This window comes from Bos indicus, chromosome 22 (assembly GCF_029378745.1).
Source record: "Bos indicus isolate NIAB-ARS_2022 breed Sahiwal x Tharparkar chromosome 22, NIAB-ARS_B.indTharparkar_mat_pri_1.0, whole genome shotgun sequence".
Taxonomy (NCBI): domain Eukaryota; kingdom Metazoa; phylum Chordata; class Mammalia; order Artiodactyla; family Bovidae; genus Bos; species Bos indicus.
In genome coordinates, this window is record NC_091781.1 from 17,424,028 (window position 1) to 17,443,285 (window position 19,258).

General features: G+C 46.8%; 1 protein-coding gene and 1 pseudogene across 8 annotated transcripts in view; both read left to right on the forward strand.

Annotated features, from left to right (window-relative positions):
• SRGAP3 (SLIT-ROBO Rho GTPase activating protein 3) overlaps positions 1–19,258 on the forward strand; it is a 246,082-nt gene that overhangs the window by 200,511 nt on the left and 26,313 nt on the right. For 2 of the 8 annotated variants that reach the window (XM_070776281.1, XM_070776286.1), the window contains exons 12-15: positions 296–382; positions 6,690–6,735; positions 7,911–7,971; positions 9,668–9,745. In XM_070776281.1, the coding sequence (XP_070632382.1) occupies positions 296–382; positions 6,690–6,735; positions 7,911–7,971; positions 9,668–9,745 (272 nt within the window). Of the gene's footprint in view, positions 1–295; positions 383–2,746; positions 2,850–6,689; positions 6,736–7,910; positions 7,972–9,667; positions 9,746–19,258 lie in introns of all 8 variants that reach the window. The other 6 variants (XM_019984942.2, XM_070776287.1, XM_070776282.1 and 3 more) reach the window with 5 other exon arrangements.
• Positions 9,760–17,429, forward strand: LOC139178587 (guanine nucleotide-binding protein G(I)/G(S)/G(O) subunit gamma-5B-like; annotated as a pseudogene).

The following is a 19,258-nucleotide window of genomic DNA, read 5'->3' on the forward strand; positions in this document are numbered from 1 at the left end:
ACCCATGCACAGCCTCCAAGAGCCTGACCACCATCCAACTATAATATTGCCGCCATTTTGAATTTTGACTCCCACGTCTGTGAGGTTGTCTAGGAAAATCACCATCCTTTTGATCACAGAATAATTTTGAGGCCAAGTTCTGTGTTGCTCATGTGTGTTAATTTTCATCTTGGTTGAAAGGCAGAAAGGGGACATTGGTCTCTGGTTTCTCTTTCTTCCTCTCCGTGGCTTTCTCTGTTCCTGTTTTCCCTGCCTCTCTCTCTCTTTCTTTCCTTTTTGCTCGGCAACTGAGCAGCAGAAGAGATGGAAGGCTTAGGCTGCCCCACTTCCCTTGGCTGAGCTGCCCCTCTGCTCCCCACTTTGTGCCCCACCCAGCACTTCAGTAAGTCGGTATCAATTTGATGTAATGCAAAGTTGGGATAGCTACGTTTCCTTGTCAGAGATTCTGCTCCGTGCACAGAGCACCACACTAAAGGAAGAAATCCTGATGTGATTCCAACAGTCCTTTGCTTTCTGGATTGGGCAGGAGAAATTTTATAACTCACAGGAAAAAAAATTCCTTAGGACTTAACTTTATGAAATAAATTTTAAAGGCATCTTAGACTTTTTTTGGTATTGGTGTCTAACACCTGCATTGAGTCTCTACTCCTGTTGACCATGAGAGTTTAATAGATAATTTAATGCTATTGCTGGGTGTTCTGTGGTAAAACCCATTTCCTCATGTCCATACTCACACCAGAACCTGGAATAGGAAGAGCTGAATTCTTTTCCTGTGACCTTGGGCAAGTTTCTTAATCTCTCAGTGGCTCATTTGCCTTATGTTTAAAGTAGGTTTAATAGTTCTTGCCTACTTCTCAGGGTTGTTGTGAGGATAACATGCAGTGTAAGATAATGAAATGATCAGACAACATTCAAAAACAGAAACCCAAATCACCATGGAAACAAGGTGGCTCAGCTGCTACCCTCCAGTTATTAAACGTAAAACCTATGGCCCCCTGTCACATTTCTGGCACTCTCTTTGGCATATGTAAATTCAAAAGCAGATCTAGCATAAGAAATACTCACTCTCACATGCCCTTATCCTCAAAAAAATAAGTACCTTGTGAAAAAGAAATGACATGGACTTAGCTAACCAAATTGACATAGATCCAAGATGGGCTCAAAATAACCTTGCCTGTTGTTTCTTTTCGAAGTTTTGATCTGTGCTGTTATTTTTGGTTCCAATGTTTGGGTGGCATGAGATTTGGATTCCACTGTGTCTTTGCCCATGCATGTCCTGGAGCTAGCAGTATTTGCTCAGTATTCAGACACCAAGAGGAATCTGATCTGAGGTCCCTTGATGGTGGGGCTGCTGAAGCAGACAGGCGAACAAGGCCAGTGAGCAAGGCAGCATGAGTCTCATCTCCTTGATGGGCTCCACAGCACGTATTTCTTGCCCATTCACAGAAATCAGTCAAGATGTGGGGGGCCCATGTCTCTGTTCATCACACATGGACATTATCTGTGTCAGGCTGGGTCCCCCCTCGGTACCTCCCAAATTATGAGCTAAGCCAGTTGAAAGTGAACTGTGTCTCTTGGTTAGGGGTCTTTCTCCTAACCTTTGAAAGTCCTTTGACCTAGAAGGCTGGCAGCATTGAGTCAGGCCAACTTGGGTGGTGAAAGGTGAGCAAATAAGCCAACACAGGCATATGCATGTGAGCAACTCTGGAAACCGGTTCAGTGTTTGTGGCTGTTTCACTGTTGCTGGTGAACTGTGGTGTGATCGCCCCTCCCTGTGTCCGAGATGGAGCGAGCACAGGGAATGGAGATCCTAAAGTCAAGCAAGACACTTTCAACCCGACCCCCCCAGTCCTCTGCTGGCAAGGGTTAATGGAATGGATGAGTTTGGGCTGGATATGGGAAAGTGCCCTAAGGCTCCATGACTGACCCAATGGGAAAAATCTTGGGCTTAGAGCCAAAGAGGCTGAGTTTGGGGTCTAGCTCTGCCACTTCCCCACTCTAGAGCTCGGTTTAGGCCTCTGTAAAATGGGGCCACACGTGCAGAGTTAAGCTGATGTTAAGCATGACAGTGGATTTGAAAACACTAACTGAAAGTGTACTTGACTAAGGACAGGAGATAGTCCTCACCCTGGGTCCCCGGGAGTTCCCGGGGGCCCCCGAAGAAGCTGCAGCCTCCCTCTTGGCATCAGTTTCTTCATCTCTAAAATGAGAATAATAACTGCCCGGCTCTTAGATCAATGGAATAAAGAGTAGTCAAGTGCATTTGAAATGCTTAGCAGCATTAGGAAGATCAGTGCCCCAGTACATCAGGAGCTGAGACTCGGTGATGTCTTTAAGCCAAAACAATGAAAATTAACCCTTCCAATCATCTTTGAAAGTCTCTTGCTTTCTTCAGCTACAGGTTACATCTCATCCCTGACTCCCCCTCCATCTGTTTAGCTTTGCAGGATGGCAGCCTCTGATTGGAGTTTCAGTGGTTTCCCGGACACGTGCTGTGCCCCCCCCATAATGTAGAATGCATTTGTGTTACATGAGTCTTGGTCCTGCCTGACACTGTGGATCATTTAAGACACCCTTGAACATCCAGAGGCCTTCAGATGGAGCATTGGGCACCAATGCACTGGGGGTTCAGGCCTTCCATTTGCATTTTGTGTTCTCCTTCAGTCGTGGGTTACAATAGCGTCTCCCCCCATTGTATGTTTACCTTGGTTGCTTTCTTGATTTCTTTTGTTCCGTTTTCCCCTAGGCCCCCCTGTCTTCCCCCTAAACCACAGAAAATGAGGAGACCTAGGCCTCTCTCAGTGTGTAGCCATAAACTATTTAACGGCTGTATGGAAACGTTCATTAAGGTACTTGCTGGGGAGCCATGGAGTCCGCGAACGTGCCCAATGTAATGGCAGCCTCTCTCCACCTCCTACCCCGGCCAACAGCCCTGCCCCGACCTACTGACAGACTGACATCTGACCAACCAGAACTTTCCATCTGGGCCCGTGGCCAGGCCATGTAGCTGGCTGGTCCTCCTGGTGGCCTGCCTGTAGCTTCAGAGGCACTTTTGTCTCTGACCAGTGGCTTCTAAGAGTGCTTCCCCTTGCTCCTCAGCCCTGGCTGAGTGGGGGTTGGGGAGGGCAGTCAGCCCTGTTCCCCTGCTTGAGGAACTGCAGTCCTGACCAGGCTGAGGGACAGTTAGAGAAACCCCCTCACCTCCCGTCACACACACGTCTCCCAGGAGCAGACTGGTTGGAAGCAACACAAAGGAAAACCCTGCTTTGTATAACAGTGTATTTTTATACAAGTGATTTTTTTCCCCTAAAAGTTGAGAATAGACCAACAAAGGAAACACATACAATTTGTGTGAGAGACAACCCTTCCACCTTGTTTTGCTTCTTGTGAGGCAGTTTGGGAGAAGGGAAAAGAGATGAAGTAGTCCCTTTAGAATTCCAGGTTAACCCTTTACACCTTAAACTGGAAAGGAAGGTTTTCACTTCAGTGAGTTTCTCTGTTCTTGCTTCTTGGCTGCAAAGGGTGCAGGATCGAGCCGTCCCAGGTAGAACAGCTCAAGGCAAGTTAAGACAGTGATGAAGTTGGAAAGGGTAGCAGGTGGGAAATATCCTCAGGGAAGGGCAGATGCACTCTGAACGTCACTTAGGGGAGCAGGAGGAAGGTCCCTACCAGTTACTGGAAGCCCACCACCATCTAACAAAGACACTCACTGCAGAAAATAAGACTCATGTCAGTCAGGAGAAAAGGCCCTGAAGGCTCCCAGGCTCTGCCTGAGACACGTTTGGAGTGTTGGAGGCTGCCTCTCCTCCAGCTCTCTCTCCATCCCCAGACAGGACTTACTGGGCAGGGAGGGTCGGCCTCAGGTGTGGGAGGGGGTGTGGGCAGGATCAGCCTGGGTCCCAGGGCTGTCTCTGCCTGTGAACTGAGTTCTGGGAAAGGGGAAAGGGGACAGGAGGGCCCCAGTTGGGGGTGCCCGAGGGGTGGGAAACAGCAGCGGCTGCTCTCAGATGCCTCAGTGGAGGGAGGCCTGGAGGACCCCAAAAGGACCTGGGAGCAGCAGCAAAGGGGCACGTTGGGAGGTGACCCCGAGAGAGCAGTTTGCCATCCAGAAGGTCATGGGAGAAGAGGCCTGTGTCAAGAGCCCTTCCTTCATCCTCCGTCCTTGCTCCTACAAGACTTCCTTCTCAAAAAATTGCACTCCAGAGCTGAGGGGAGACCGAGGCCCATTTGCTACTCTCTGCCCTCAAAGACCTTATCGTGTCACGCAGGAGGTTTTTGACGCAGAAGCTGAATGTGGAAGATGATTCAAGATGAGTGCTTGGTGACTGATCAGTACAGAAGTAAGTTCTGTGAGCACTCTAGACCAGGAGGAGCCGTGGGCACCGGGGGCAGGGGCAGCATTGAAGGAAGTGTCGGCAGAGGGGAGGATGGACGGAGAAGCTGCTGAGAGAAGGAAGAGAGTGAGTGGAACCTCAGAGACACGGACATGTTTTGGAATATGCTTAGCTTTTTGGAAACAGGCGGTCTGTCAGGATGCTTGGAAGGCTCTCTCACCTGATTGCATTTGAAAGCAAAGGTGTTCTGTTTAGTGAGACAATTTCTGAATGGAGAACTCCTACATAAAATGTGTGACAATCAAGTCATCTGACTTTATTCCCCTGACAATCACAACACCCACGGATGTGTTTGCCCCTTGGAGGAAGTCGGTCCTTCTCCTGCATCTATAGGCTTTGCTGCACCTGGTCAGCCTCCCGCAAGCCTGCAACAAGCGTCTTTGTCAGCGGTGCCAAAACCTTGTCTTTGAATGGACGGTCTTTTGGAATGAGAAGTGTCATTCAGAGTCCAGCTTGGCAGCCACCGGAGCCACAGAATGGCAAGAGGTATAGGCTGCACTGGGCGCCAGGAGACTGGCTCTGAAAAGAGCCCCCAGAGAGGGGCACCCTAGAGAGCTGGGCAGTGGCCTGTCCCTGGAATAAGGGCACAGCTTCCTCAGGGGATAGTTTGACCGAAACAAAGTTTGTTTGTTAAGCGATTGCATTTCTTTGTAGTCACGTGTGCTTGTACCACATATTATCAGTGCAGGTCAACCAGCTCCTCTCTGAGCTCAGTTTGGGACGGACTGCAGTAGCGGGGCCCCAGTCTCAAGGATGGTTAAGTCTCAGAAAATGAAAAGGCAGTGTGATGCACTCAGTCCTTCAACCTTTATGAACGGAATTTAATTTCCTCTTAGGAGTCCCATGCTATCTGAAAGAAGATTCAGCATGAATCCCCATCTCTGAAATGCCAAAGTTCTGAAAGGCTTGTCAGTAAAATAACATCATGGAAATGCCATGGTTATGAGGGTTTAGAGGGACAAGGGGACTTCCCTGGTGGCTCAGACAGTAAAGAATCTGCCTGCAATGCAGGAGACCCAGGTTCGATCCCTGGATCGGGAAGATCCCCTGGAACAAGGAATGGCTATCCACTCCAGTTATTCTTCCTGGAGAATTCCACGGACAGAGGAGCCTGGTGGGCTACAGTCCATAGAGGGTCACACAGAGTCGAACACAACTGAAGCAATTGAACACACACACACATGAGTGTGTGACGAGGATCAGATAAGTAGCTCATGGCAGGTTCTAGAGCTCTGCCTGGTGCAGAGTAAGCACCAGGGGAGTGTCAGCTGCGAGTGCTGCCGGGGCTTTCCGGAGGGCGCCCATGGCCCCCATCTGACCATCTGTCACTGCTGTCCTAGGTTCAGGTGGGCTTGGCCAACATAGGAAAACCCTAGCAGCTGAGACGCCAGGGCTGGACGGGTGACAGCGGGGAGGAGGCTCACATCCTCCTGACTCTCAGTCAGCGGGGTGGCCTCCCCCAGGAGCTGAATGAGACACAGTATGCACCCCAGAGCCTGACCTGCTGCCTGTACAGGAAGAAAGAGGAAGGTAGTTCTCCCCTACAAATGGGCGGTTTCAGTGAAAGCAAAGGCTCTGGTTCTGCCTGCAAGGTCACCAAGGTGTTCTGACCGTATGGCCCTTCGTCACTCCAGGTTTTGTCAGTTTTGGGTTCCCTGAGGGTCTTTCAGTGCCAGGGTGAGGGTCCTCGGGCAGAAGGAGACCAAAGTCGAGCGAGTACCTGGGACCTGCTGCCTCAGCTGTTTGGTGGGAAAGCACGGTCCGCCGTGTGAAGTTGGAACCAGGCAGCTTGCCCTTGGGTCCTATCCAGAGGGCCCCTGCAAAATAGTCTTGGTTAACTAAGAGCTAAGATCGAGGTTCCCTGAGCTGACTGCGGGGACAGTCCCAGCAGACAGCCGAGAGTGTGTGTCCCTCCTTTCTGTGGGCAGCTGGGCTCACCTTAAGGGGTCTTAGGTGGGCTCTCATTGCTGGTGAATAAACAGCCCCTGTGTTGAGAAGAAGGTAGACTTGAGGTTAGGAAAGGGTTTAGTGCTCACTGTTCCTGCACTTTGACAAGGACTGAAAGAGGCCTCTTTGCCCTCTGGTGTCCAAGGCAGCCACCCTGGAAGGCTGGCGGGGCAGGTCCCTAGCTCCTGAGCCTCGTAGGCTGCCTGCCATCTCCCTGGCCCTTTACTGGCTGCCATTGCATTTCGGCGTTCCCGGACTCTGAAGGATCTGCTTACTCTAACTGATCTTACTCCTGCATAATCTTTTCTTTTTCTCCTGCTCTGCTGCCTGTTTATTTTTTGTTATCAGAGGAAGAAGAAATGCTCGAACCAGGAACCAGGTATTTACTGGAAAGGTCCGTTAGCCCCATTCAACTGGATGGAAACTGTCTTTAGTCCTGACTTGTAGCACAGGGCCCGCCTTGCCTGTTGCCAACGAGTCCACTTTATTATCCTCTCTGTGACTCTAGTTAAGAGTTAAGATATTCTAGTTAAAAATTCCCAGGTGGGGTGAGGAGGAGCCACAAAACCATCCAATTTCATGTTTTTTCCCCGTCCCTTTTACGTGAGCATACTAGTACATATAGAACATACTAGTAAGAAGGCATAGTACATATGCCTTCTCTTCCTCACCTTCTGAGGAGGCTAGTATTTAATTTGGCCCATTTTAAGAAAGAGTTGTTGTTATTGTTTTTTTTTTTCTTTTTTTCTTATGATTGTATGCTCTGTAAGTTGCCTGAAATAGCATAAGGGTCAACCAATGATGGAGTCCAAAGGAAAATGATCCCTTGCCCAGCTCTCTGTGGCCTTGGGTCAGCCTAGGGAAATGTCATTGAACTTGACATTGACACCCTAGATACATGTGTTTAGAGCTGCATCTTAGTCAACCTTTCTGACTAAGGTGGCCACTCAGTGGTCAGTGGCTGACAATAATTTTTTCTAGAAGTTTTCCTTGTAACATGTGTACTGTTAAACCAAGTTATCTGTCTGGATGTTTAGGTTGTTACATCACGAGTAGAGCTGGTCTTCCCTTCTCAGAGCTCAGAAGGACCCCTGGGGCCGGCCTTGCTTCTCCCTTAGTGTGCCCTTCTTCATGCCAGCAGCAGGTCCGACAGTCCTAGGCAGAGTCCTTGCTCCTTTCCTGAATGCTGGGAGAATGGAGCTGAGTTGGGACTGAGGGGAGTGGGAGGCAGAGAAGTCTTGGAGAGCAGACTCTAGCTCCCTCCGCACAGAGGGCTCTCTACCCTTCCGCCATGCGCCTGTGAGGCCTCCTGAGCCCTGATTCCTTCCCAGCTGAGTAAGGAGACAGAGCATTTCTTTAAAATTATCATAACTATGCCTTTTCTGCAATAACAGAAAACTTCCTATTCTAACTGTTTGTAGAGACTTTAGAATTAGTGGTTCCTTGCTTGTTTTCTTACTAATCCGATGGTACTAATATTCTGGCTTGAGTTCGTAATCTGTGTTTGCAGTGTCTTCTCTCCTGTGGTGGTTGCCAAGTCCAATACAACTCACGACTTTTTTTCTTAAGGATTCAGGACAAGCTATACCACTGGTCGTCGAGAGCTGTATCCGATACATCAATTTATATGGTAAGCTTAATCTCAGGGCAGTGTTTTCAGCTCTTTCAAGAACAGGTGCCAGGCTGTTCTCATAAGAGATGAGACTCAGATTTTCATCTTGGTAGATTTCAGGCTACTGCTCTCCTTATGAGAGGGAAAAAGCTCTATAGAACAGGTGCTATTCTGACTGCTATCTCTTGAGCCTTCTGTGTTGGGGGGACTGAAGGTGGTGGTGAGAAGAGCTGGGAACTGGGAACACTGAGGAGCAGGGAGGGTTCACGGGAGAACAATATTAGTTCTTTCCTCACTCCCACCCAAGCCCAGAGCTCTGCACTTAGAGCACTGACTGAGGTTGGCCGTCCAATCGGCTAATACTGCTAGACTGTGGCAAGCTCCATGAAGGAAGTAAGAGTATCTGGGATTTGCTACATGGTGTTCCCAGCACTTAATGTGTGCCTCCATCTATTTATTTATTCATTCCTCCAAAAATATATTTCCAGAGTGCAGAGCAGGCACTGTTTCTGACAATGGCAGCACAGCCACGAACAAGACAGATAGGCTGCCAGCCCTCAGTAGCTTACATGACCAATTAGAAGGGCAAGGAAATAAATGAGCAGAGAGATACATAGTCTAATTTCAGCTAGTGATAATGCCTAAGAACTAAGTAAGGGGACAGAGAATGGCTAGAGGAGGACAGGGCTGACTTGGCTAAGGTTGTAAGGAGAGCCATCTCTGAGGAGGTGGTATCTGAGTAGAAGCCAACCTTTGCAGTCCAGGTGGAGAGAATGGCGAGTGTCATGGCCTAATACGGGCAATAAGGCCCGCATGCCTGGTCAGGACTGAGCCAGGAGGATGGGGTAAGAGACCCAGGTGGTAGAAATTCAGCATTGGTTAACAAAAGAAATGAACAACGTTTATTGAGCACATACTATGTATACAGACCAAACTTTAAAGCCTGCCTTTAAGGGTAAACACTTCCGTAAATTATAATGTGGAGAGTTGTTTGCTGTAGAAAACTGAGTCTCAGGGAAAGGATCCCAGTCTTAATTTCCTTTTCAGATGAGTGAGGTCCTCTAATCTTCCATCTTGCAGGTCATTGTTCTTTTGTTACTGCCGTGTCAGATAGCAAGGTCTGCTCTTCTTTATGGCCTTGTAGAAACACATAAAAAATGAGATTGTCTTTTTAATAAGTTAACCTTCCCCAAACTCCTCGATCCCAAGTTAGCATGCAGTCTAGACTCTAGATTTTCTTAAAGAAAGACAAAGTCTGTGATGGTTGAGGGAGTGGTATTAAGCATTCTTGTTCAACATCTCTGTGGCTGTTAAACCCCAGTGGCATTTGTTAAGTCAAGCTACCTGGAACAGTGCAGCTGATGAGCTTGGTAGGCAATGTTTCACTACCCAGTTATTTGATTGAGCTAGCCTGGGAGTTAAAGTGGAAGTTATTCACTGATCCAGTGTTGATAGAAATTTCGTGTTTCCTTCAAGCCTGAACAAGGGGCCATAGACATATAAAGCAGAATGTGGCTGAGAATTTGGACCAGCTAAAAAGTTCATTGTAAAGGCTCCTTTTGGGCTTCTGTTGGGAGACGGCCATTGCAAATGATGGCTGTCTTACAAAGTTTGATGGGAGAAAGAGACAAGCAGTGGGGAGAATCATCCATGTTCCCAGTGGTCTGATGAGCTCAAGGCCTTTCCTCTTTTTCTTTTTGTTTATTTCTTTTAGGACTCCAGCAGCAAGGCATCTTCAGAGTGCCAGGATCTCAGGTTGAAGTCAATGACATCAAAAATTCCTTTGAGAGAGGTAAGTACAGAGTGATCATCTCCAGCTCGTGTCCAGAGAAAGCCAGGGTGGGTATGAACACATTTATTGGAGCCAGTGTTGCTGGGGCAGCTTTTATCAACATCTCTTTCCAGCTTCACCTTCAGGGACTTTACCTTGGTAGCTTGAAATCAGCCAAGGCAGGAGTTTACACCACAGAAATTGGGCAACGCTGAAACCTTCTAATTTTTCTTTTTCCCCACTGTTGAACAATTACCAGGGTGACTTTCAATTACAATTACACATGGGTGACTTTCTCTGGTGAACTCTGCAGTGGTTGCTGGGGAAAGAGGGCTTTGGAATTATTATGCAAATCTGTAAAGGCTTCTATGTTTTAGAAAAGTTGGAAGAATATATATAATATGGAGTGGCTTAGAACATCTTAATTCTTACGTTTTTTGCAGTGTTCTTGGCAAAGCTATGCATTGGGAGGAAGAGATCATATGCTCCCCCTTCCCCTTGGGGAGGTTACCTAGTTCCCACTTTGATATAAAAGCTTATCAGAAATCAAATGTCCACCAGAACGTGGCTTACTTGGTTTAGGCTCCCTTGGCTTCAGGATCTCTGATGCGGGCAGATGGCCAGTGGCAGTGTCTGTGCAAAGTAAGGACTTAATAGGGTCAGGAAAAGCTCTGCCGTTTCGACACTAGTGCATGTCTTGCTGCTGTAGTGAAACTTAGAGTCTGGGCATTTCTGTTCAAAGAAATAGTTTCGAACATCATACATGAATGCTAAGTTGCTTCAGTGGTGTATGTCTCTTTGCAACCCTATGGACTGTAGCCCGCCAGGCTCCTCTGTCCATGGGATTCTCCAGGAATACTGGAGTGGGTTGCTATGCCCTCCTTCAGGGGATCTTCCCAATACAGGGGTCGAATCCATGCCTCTTATGTCTCCTGCATTGGCAGGAGGGTACTTTAGTGCCACCTGGGAAGCCGCTTCTAACATTATGTTCCCTGGTTATTGAACAAAGTCCATCCTGGGGAGGAAAGAAAAGCCAGTGTTGGGGTGTCCTGAGCAAACCTCTGCTCTAGTCTCACAGCATTTGGAAACATCACATCTCCATAGTTTACTCCTCAACTCTGATCTTCTGCCTTTCTCTCTGAGTGGTTAGATACCAAGTTTGGTCTGAGGACCCCAATCCCAAACCCATTTCCTCACAGTATACCACTTCCCAAATTACAAAGCACTTTCTTACCCATTCTTCCATACCATCCTACAAATAGCCTTGGAAGGTATATGCTTTGTCCCTGATGGTTGTGCTCTGAGCAGGCCTCTCCCCAAGGCTCCAGCCCTAGAATTCTCCTGCCTTATTGCCAGGCCTGATTCACCCTCGCCCTGTCCTGCTTCCATCCTGAGACCTAGCTCCAGGGTGGAGGAAACACCAGCCCGTCACCTCCATCGCCCCCAGCACAGAGCCTAGCATCCCTGGGCACTCTGTCTTGGAACTGGGTGTGGAGAGCAGGGTTGGGCTGGATGTGACTCTCAGTGACCTCCTAGGGCCCCAGGAAGCTTAGGTTTTAGATTCCACTCTAGGATCTGGGGCACTTAGAACCAGAGAGCTCCAGAACTGCCCTGCTCCATGCTCCTGCTGAAGCATTTATTCATCCACTCAGCAAGCATCCATTGAGCCCTGCACTGCACTCGGTGATGGACTGGGGTCTGTAAATACAATAGGAACAAGAGACAAGCCACTGCTAGCTGGGAAGGTAAACAGCACGACAGTGGAAGGATGGGGTAAGTGGTGGGTGGGAGCCACGAGCTCAGCTTAAGTGAGGGGGGAGGAATAGCAAAGCCTCAGAAGGCTTCTGGAGGAGGATATGCCTGAGCTGAGGCTTGAAGAGTAAGAGCCAGGGGAAGAGGGGAAAGGGCATTCCGGACCAAGGAAACAGCATGTGCAGAGCCCACAGAGCAAGAGGTATCCTCCCGGATAGGACTGGAAGTTCCTCATTTCCCTGAGCTCCTCTCAGCATCGCCCGCCAGCCCAGCCAGGGTTTGGTTAGGACTGGAAGTTCCTCGTTTCCCTGAGCTCCCCTGGGCATTGCCGGCCAGCCCAGCCAGGGTTTGGTTTCTTTATTTGCTTTGACTCCTTAGCACCCCTGCTGCCCTGTGTTCATTGTAAGTGAGCAGAGCTGGACCCTCTGGACCCTTTGCTGGTTCCTGGGAGCATCCCACTGTACAGAACTCCTTGTATCTCATGAGTAAACTTACTGCCTGGTGCCTCAGCCTGTTGACTGCCCCCAGCCCCCTCCCATTTTCTCACTTGCCAGTGTCTCATTAGTAAGTACCCTGTTGTATCTGGCAGCCACGCCCAATCCCAGCAGCCCTGCTTTCTTTCCTTCCTGAACGTGATTTCTAAGGTCAGTACCTCCTGTCACTTGCTTGGGTGCCTTGGAGGAGTTATGTGCACATTAGAATTCTCTGGTCCTAACAAGCCTTGGACCGCAGAGATCACCTGACCTGAACTTCAGCTGCAGAAACTGCTTTTTTCTGCTTTTTCTTTGCCTCGTGTGTGCAGTGAGGCTCCTCTCCCTGTCACCCTCACTCCAGAATGAATCTCATTCTCTTTCCAGCCTCGTCCTTCTGCTCCACCTGAGCCTACCTGGAAGCATGGCTTATTCTAAAATAAGTCCCTGAAATGTCTCTTTTAGAGAACCCCCTTCTGGATTCTCTTGGCACCTGGTGCCTAGACTTCACATAAATTACTTTCTGTTTCTTGACATTCACCACCCGGGGTTTGGGTTCCTGACCTGGCTGATCCTCAAGAGCAGTTTCTCTTCTCCCCCTTCTCCTGAAACTGGCTTCCCTCTCCATGCCTGGATGCTGTGTTCCCTGCAGCTCCCCCATAGCCAGGTGCCCCAAGCCCACCCCTCAGGGCCCATGTGCTCTAACGTGTGATGGAACTTTCTCTCTAAGCCAGAGCATTGTGTGTTTTTCCTTTCTTCCTTTTATTTAAAAAAATTTAAACCCTCTAATCCCTGCAGGGCGCCTGTCCTTTGTCATTTATTCAAACAGATAGGAGTCTTTTCCTCCTTGGCCCCTTTCTTTCTCTGGGTGAAGTTCTTGCCTACATACCTACATTCCTGTTGAAAGGAGCACATATCTCTTTTCCTTAAGTTTCTGGATAATTACATGTTAGAAATCCACTCTTGGCTTATTATTCCTAAACCCACTTTCTTTTTCTTTTGACATGAGTCAACTGCAGTTTTAGTTGGGATTATGTTTTTTATTGAGGCTTCCCAGGTGGCTCAGTGGTAAAGAATCCACCTGCCAATGTAGAATGTAGGAGACATAGGTTCGATCCCTGGGTTGGAAAGATCCCCCTGGGGAAGGAAATGGCAAACCATTTCAGTATTCTTGCCTGGGAAATTCCATGGACACAGGAGCCTGGCGGGCTACAGTCCATGGGGTCATAAAGAGTCAGACATGTCTGAGCAACTGAACACATACACACACATGATTTTTATTATTATATTTTGCCATCAGTGCATCTTAAACTCACCAAGGTTTGAGATTTTTCCTGTAATCTGGGAAAATAAGGGGAAAACATCATGGAAAGGTAGGAGTCAGTGGTTGTTCCGAGGAGAGAGCTTTGGTTCACTGTTGTTTTGCAGGCTAGTCTTCTGTCTCTCTGTTTACCCCCAAACCAATCTCCTGTCCTCTTTCTATGTAAAGATGAGAGAGCTCACAGTGATTTCTCCTTATGTGGAAGGGTGGCTGGAACAGGAGTCGATGGCCCTTTCACCCTGTGCCGATCAAGATAGAGTTTGGACTTGGGGCTGAAATCACTGCATATAGGGTCTGACACACTCTAGACTCGGGACCTGGTCTTTCTCAGATCTGTTTCCTGCCCAAGGAAGAGGGGTGTGAGCAGGAAACACAGGGAGGGGTTGTCACATTGCGGATCCTCAAGATGGGGCTGGGAGGGTCCTGGCTGCAGAGACCCACCCTTGAGGCCATCTGTGGGCTTCCTGCCGCGTCCCCATGCAGCAGCACTATCCCCTAGAGCCCTGAGCACACGCTGTGTGTTCATTTCCCCCTGGGTACAGCCCTGCCTGCAGCCTTTCAGCAATGCTTGGCTGACCTGGCTAAGAGCAGGGTGCAGGCAGGGCTGTTTGGTAATGATTCTATCTCCCTCCCTGGAAACTAGCTAGCAAAGTTGGAACAACAACTTTCTCTCACATGTGCCTGGAATTTTAGTTTTAATTCTCTCCTGGAGGAAGCCATCATTCACACACACTACCCTGCTCATCTTGAGCTCTTCTGGAGCCAAGTTGGCTAGCCTTGAAGAGAGCTGAAGGCCTGGTCTAGGAGGGAAGAATGCTTTGTGGCTCCTTTTATGAGTGATGGCTTCCCTTGTGGCTCAAGCTGGTAAAGAGTCCGCCTGCAATGCGGGAGACCTGGGTTCGATCCCTGGGTTGGGAAGATCCCCTGGAGAAGGGAAAAGCTACCCAGTCCAGTATTCTGGCCTGGAGAATTCCAAGGACTGTATAGTCCATCGGGTCGCAAAGAGTAGGACATGACTGTGTGACTTTCATTTTCACTTTTATGAATGCGGGGCTTCCCTGGTGGCTCGTGAAGTGCCTTCTGGAAGGAAGAGCAAGAATGAATGGTGTATGTGTCTGTCAGTCTGTAGTCAATATGTTCACCATATTTGACAAAAGGAGCTTATATGGAGGGAATAAAATCCATGTGCTTTTGGATCATGAGACCACAATAGTAATGCATGGTACAACCAGGAAACAGCTTAATATAGCACAGAGTTTTCAGACTCTTCTGGTCCTTCAGAGGGGCCTCAGGGTTACTGCTGGGTTAGAGAGGAGGTGGGGCTTGGACCTTTCTCTAAATTCAATCAAGGCGCCTTTGCTCATCTGTGGGAACTTTTTTCTTGAGAAAGAAAAAAAAATGGGTTTCTACTATAAAGGAAGGAGGAAGAGAAGGAGGAAAGGAAGGAAGATGACAGATGTGTGGGTAGATAGATACATAGATACATACATAAATAGATACATAGGCACCTGTTCAGACAGGCAGCAGACAGAATTGGAAACCACAGGTAGAAGAAGGACTGTCTCCCAGGCATCGTGAGACCTGGGAGCTGCTGATGTCTGTTTTTGACTCTGTGGGCAAGTTGTTGCACTTTGCGGCCTCAGCTTTCTCCCGGGAGAAGGGTGGTGCTGGAACCACGCCTCCTTTGGTGCTGTGTGGTGCTATTGTGAGGATTAAGAGACATCACATGTGCCAATGTGCTTCTCACTTGAAAAGTGCTATATCAGTAAAAGCAATATATTTTTTAATGTTTTCTCTCTTCTTTCCCCATGAGAAAGTCTTGTGGGGTAAGCATTCTTATCTCCTCCTGTGGGAACATCTGAGAGGTAGACTGCAGGGCCTGGGCTGCCACATGTGGATGGTCGTTCAGGCTGGGCACTGCACAAGGGCACTCATCCATGAGGGCAGGAGGGAGCTGAACTCTGGCTCAAGCCCTGGAATCTGCACGTCCTGGTTCAGAAAGAGGTGGGGGCAGGGTGCTTTCTCTAATTTGCACTAAAGCATGTTGGGGCTAGCAGAGGCCTGCCACTCACACACATTCTCTTCCCACGGAGGCAGAGTATAGAGAGATCCAAGTATGAATTTCCCATTCTGCTCTTCATTGCTTACCAGTCTTAGATTGCTCTGGGCTGTTCTGGAAGGAGGAGGAGGTTGAAGGAGGTGTCAGATTGCTGCCAGCTTCAGCAGCCCCCATGAAACTAAGAAGTGCTGCTCTCCTGAGCTGTTTTCCCCTCTGCAGTTGGCAAAAATTGAAAAGACATCCCACGAGCAGGGCTGTGGAGAAGCACCCTTCTCCTGTGTTGCTGGTAGGAGGAGAAAAATGGTGCAGCCCCACTGGAGGAGAATTTGGCTTTATCTGATGAAACCACACATTAGTTTACCCTTTGACCCAGCAATCCCACTTCCATAAACCTACCACAGAGACATGTGGTAGGAATAGGAAGCACAGTTAGAAGGCTATTTGTTGCAGCAGTTTATTAGTAACAGCAAGATTGTAATGTCAGTCCGTGGGAGACTAGTTGACTAAGTTATGGTCTATCCATGAAACAGAGTACTTTGCAGCCATTAAACAGAATGGGGACGGCCCAGCGCCTGGCCCAGTAAGCCCAGGGCCGATGGACCACCGATCTGCACCGAGTACTCCATGCCTGGTTTCTCCAGCATCGCCACCATGAAGAAAGTGGTTCAACAGCTCTGGCTGGAGGCTAGACTTGACTGGGTGAAGGTTTCCCAGGCAGCTGCAGATTTGAAACAATTCTGTCTGCTGAATGCTCAGGCACTCTGCTGACTGGAGTATCTTCAAGTACAAATCCCTCCAGACCCCAGAAAGTCTGTTCCTTTTTGCAGCAAAAATAATCTTTACAAGGTTTTCTAAAACCACTTTTCATAAGCCAGTGAATATTCAAAGGAAAGCTAAATTTGAAGCCTGTACAAATGTCTCTTGCTGTAACATGGGCCATACTATACAAACTTCTACTTTTGTTAGTCCTTAACGTCTACCTGTCTGAATATTCATGAATTTCTGTTTCACAAGAAATTATTTTATATACACTGGTGGCAACATACAATAAAATCTTAGTGTAAAAACATTTTTTTAAAAAATGAGGAAGATTCCTGTGAACAGACATGGAGGGATTTCTAAGATTTACTGTTAAGAGAAGAAACAAATATATGTAGTAATAGAGGGTATTACTTCCATTGTGTTAGAAATGAGGGAACGTAAAAATGTTGTGTGTATATATGTATTGTATTTGCTTATTTTTGCAGAAAGAAAGATAGCAGGACAAATCAGAGACTAATGAAAATGGTTAAATGTAAGGTGTAGGTGGGAGAAAGATAAGAATAGGGCTTCTCTGCAAGCAACTTTTTAATCTGGTTTTGACTCTTGGACCACATAAATGTTTTTTCAAAATTGTGAAGTTTTTTTAAGATTTATAAAAAAATAAAATCCCCCAAATTGAATAGAAACAGAAACAAATAAGCTGTATATCAGATTGAGAACCACACAGAGAGTAACTTTTCAACATGTGCTCTGGTCATACAGTTTTTAACCGCTCTATTGAATTTCATACTTTAAGGCTCACCTATTTTTAAAGTGTACATTTCGGTAGTTTCTAATATATTAATAGAATTGTACATCATCACTAGTCAATCCAGAGATCAAACCAATCAACCAGTCAATCCCAAAGGAAATCAAGCCCGAATATTCACTGAAAGGATTCATGCTAAAGTTGAAGCTCCAATTATTTGGCCACCTGATGCGAAGAGCTGACTCACTGGAAAAGACCCTGATGTTGGGAAAGATTGAAGGCAAAAGGAGAAGAGGGTGGCAGAGGAGGAGATGGTTAGATAACATCATCAACTCAATGGACATGAATCTGAATAAACTCCAAGAGATAGTGAAAGCCTGGCATGCTGCAGTCCATGGTGTTGCAAAGAGTCGGATGGTACTTATCGACTGAACAACAGCATTATCTCCAAAATCTAATTTCAGAAAATTATCATCATCCCTAAAAAGAACCTTGTACCCATTTGTAGTTACTCCATATACCATTTATACCCAGCCCCCACTGCTAATCTACTTTCTGTGTTCTTTGTTTTAATAAATGTATTCATTGTTATATTTTTGGCTGTGCTGGGTCTCTGTTACTGCACAAGGACTTTCTCTAGTTGCTGTGAGTGGGGGCTACTCTCTAGTTGCAGTGCATGGGCTTCTCATGTCGTAGAGCGTGGGCTCCAGGGCATGCAGGCTTCAGTGGTTGCAACTCACAGGTGGTAGAGTGCAGGCTCAGTCACTGTAGCTCACAGGCCTGGTTGCCCCTTGGCATGTGGAATCTTCCCTGACCAGGGATTGAACCTGTGTCTCCTGCATTGGCAGGGATTCTTAGCCACTGGACCACCAAGGAAGTCCTCTACTTTCTGTCTTTCAATCATTCATGTTTAGTGAGATACATTTTGAGAACCTAAAAAATAAAAACAAAAGCCCTGCAAATAAATCTTAAATTTTATGTAGTAGGTTTATTGTTAGTGGTACTATTGTTATTATAATAAAAATCTGAAACTATTTTATGTATATTGTAGAATAAGGCAGATATATTAAAATATTAAATATTACTAATATTCAGAACGAGTTTCACTGTAAGAAAAATGAAATGCAAATATAAAATAAATAAAGGTAAAGAAAACCTTGTATTTTAAATATGAATCAGAAAGATCAACATCAGTGTGAACTCATGAAAAATAATATATATGTGTGTGTATATATATATATACACTCTATATCTACTGAAAGAGCCTAGAAGTTCTTTATGGAGAAGGCAATGGCACCCCACTCCAGTACTCTTGCCTGGAAAATCCATGGGCGGAGGAGCCTGGTAGGCTGCAGTCCATGGGGTCGTGAAGAGTCGGACATGACTGAGCGACTTCACTTTCACTTTTTACTTGCATGCATTGGAGAAGGAAATGGCAACCCACTCCAGTATTCTTGCCTGGAGAATCCCAGGGACAGAGGAGCCTAATGGGCTGCCATCTATGGGGTCGCACAGAGTTGGACACGACTGAAGCGACTTAGCAGCAGCAGCAGCAGAAGTTCTTTATAACACTCCTGTAGCAATGAACACACGTAAAGCCTAGATCTTGGTTTCTAAACACCATTCCCTACAAAAAACAAACAGAGCTCCTTGAAGAAGTATTTTTATTACAGGTCTGGGTCAAGGAAAGTACAAGGATTCAGAGACATCTTTTATGCCAGAAAGCAAGGACGTAATCAGTAGAGATCACATCAAAAGGACATAAGAAAGAACTCCCCCTGGCCAAATTTGGGGAAAATCTGAGCATCCCAATGAATAGTGGGTAGTGGGTTAAACACATTGAATTAAAAATTATAAAAACAAGCCCATAAAATGTTTTTTTTTTTTTAAAAAAAGAGGCAGGTGGCGGGAATACGGAGAAAGGTTTTCTTTGTGGAAGAATGTCAGCTAGTAATTATAGATGGAATGATAGAATCAGAAAATCACCATTTTGTTGAAACCCCAGGGTAATAATTGATTTGGAATGATGATGGAAAAATGATCATTGGATGCTCAAAACACTGGGTAAAATATGTTGAGTATGGTGGTAGGCACATAGATCACTATTGTTTATCAAAATATCTTATATTTTGTTTATATTGATTATTACAAAGGAGAAATTATACCTATACAATGCAGAGATCAGAAATCCACCACCTTAACCCAATGATCAGACATCATCCACATCGCATTCTTGCTCAAAATGTTTAACCTGACTCTGATCATGAGGAAGCAGTCAGACAAACCCAGAGTGTGAGACACTGTATGAGGCAGTGGGCCTGGACTCTTCGAAAGAGCCACTATTATGAAAGGCAAACAACAATAAAAATGTTGGAGTCTATTTTACACTAAAAAGATTAAAGAAACATAACAACTGAATGAA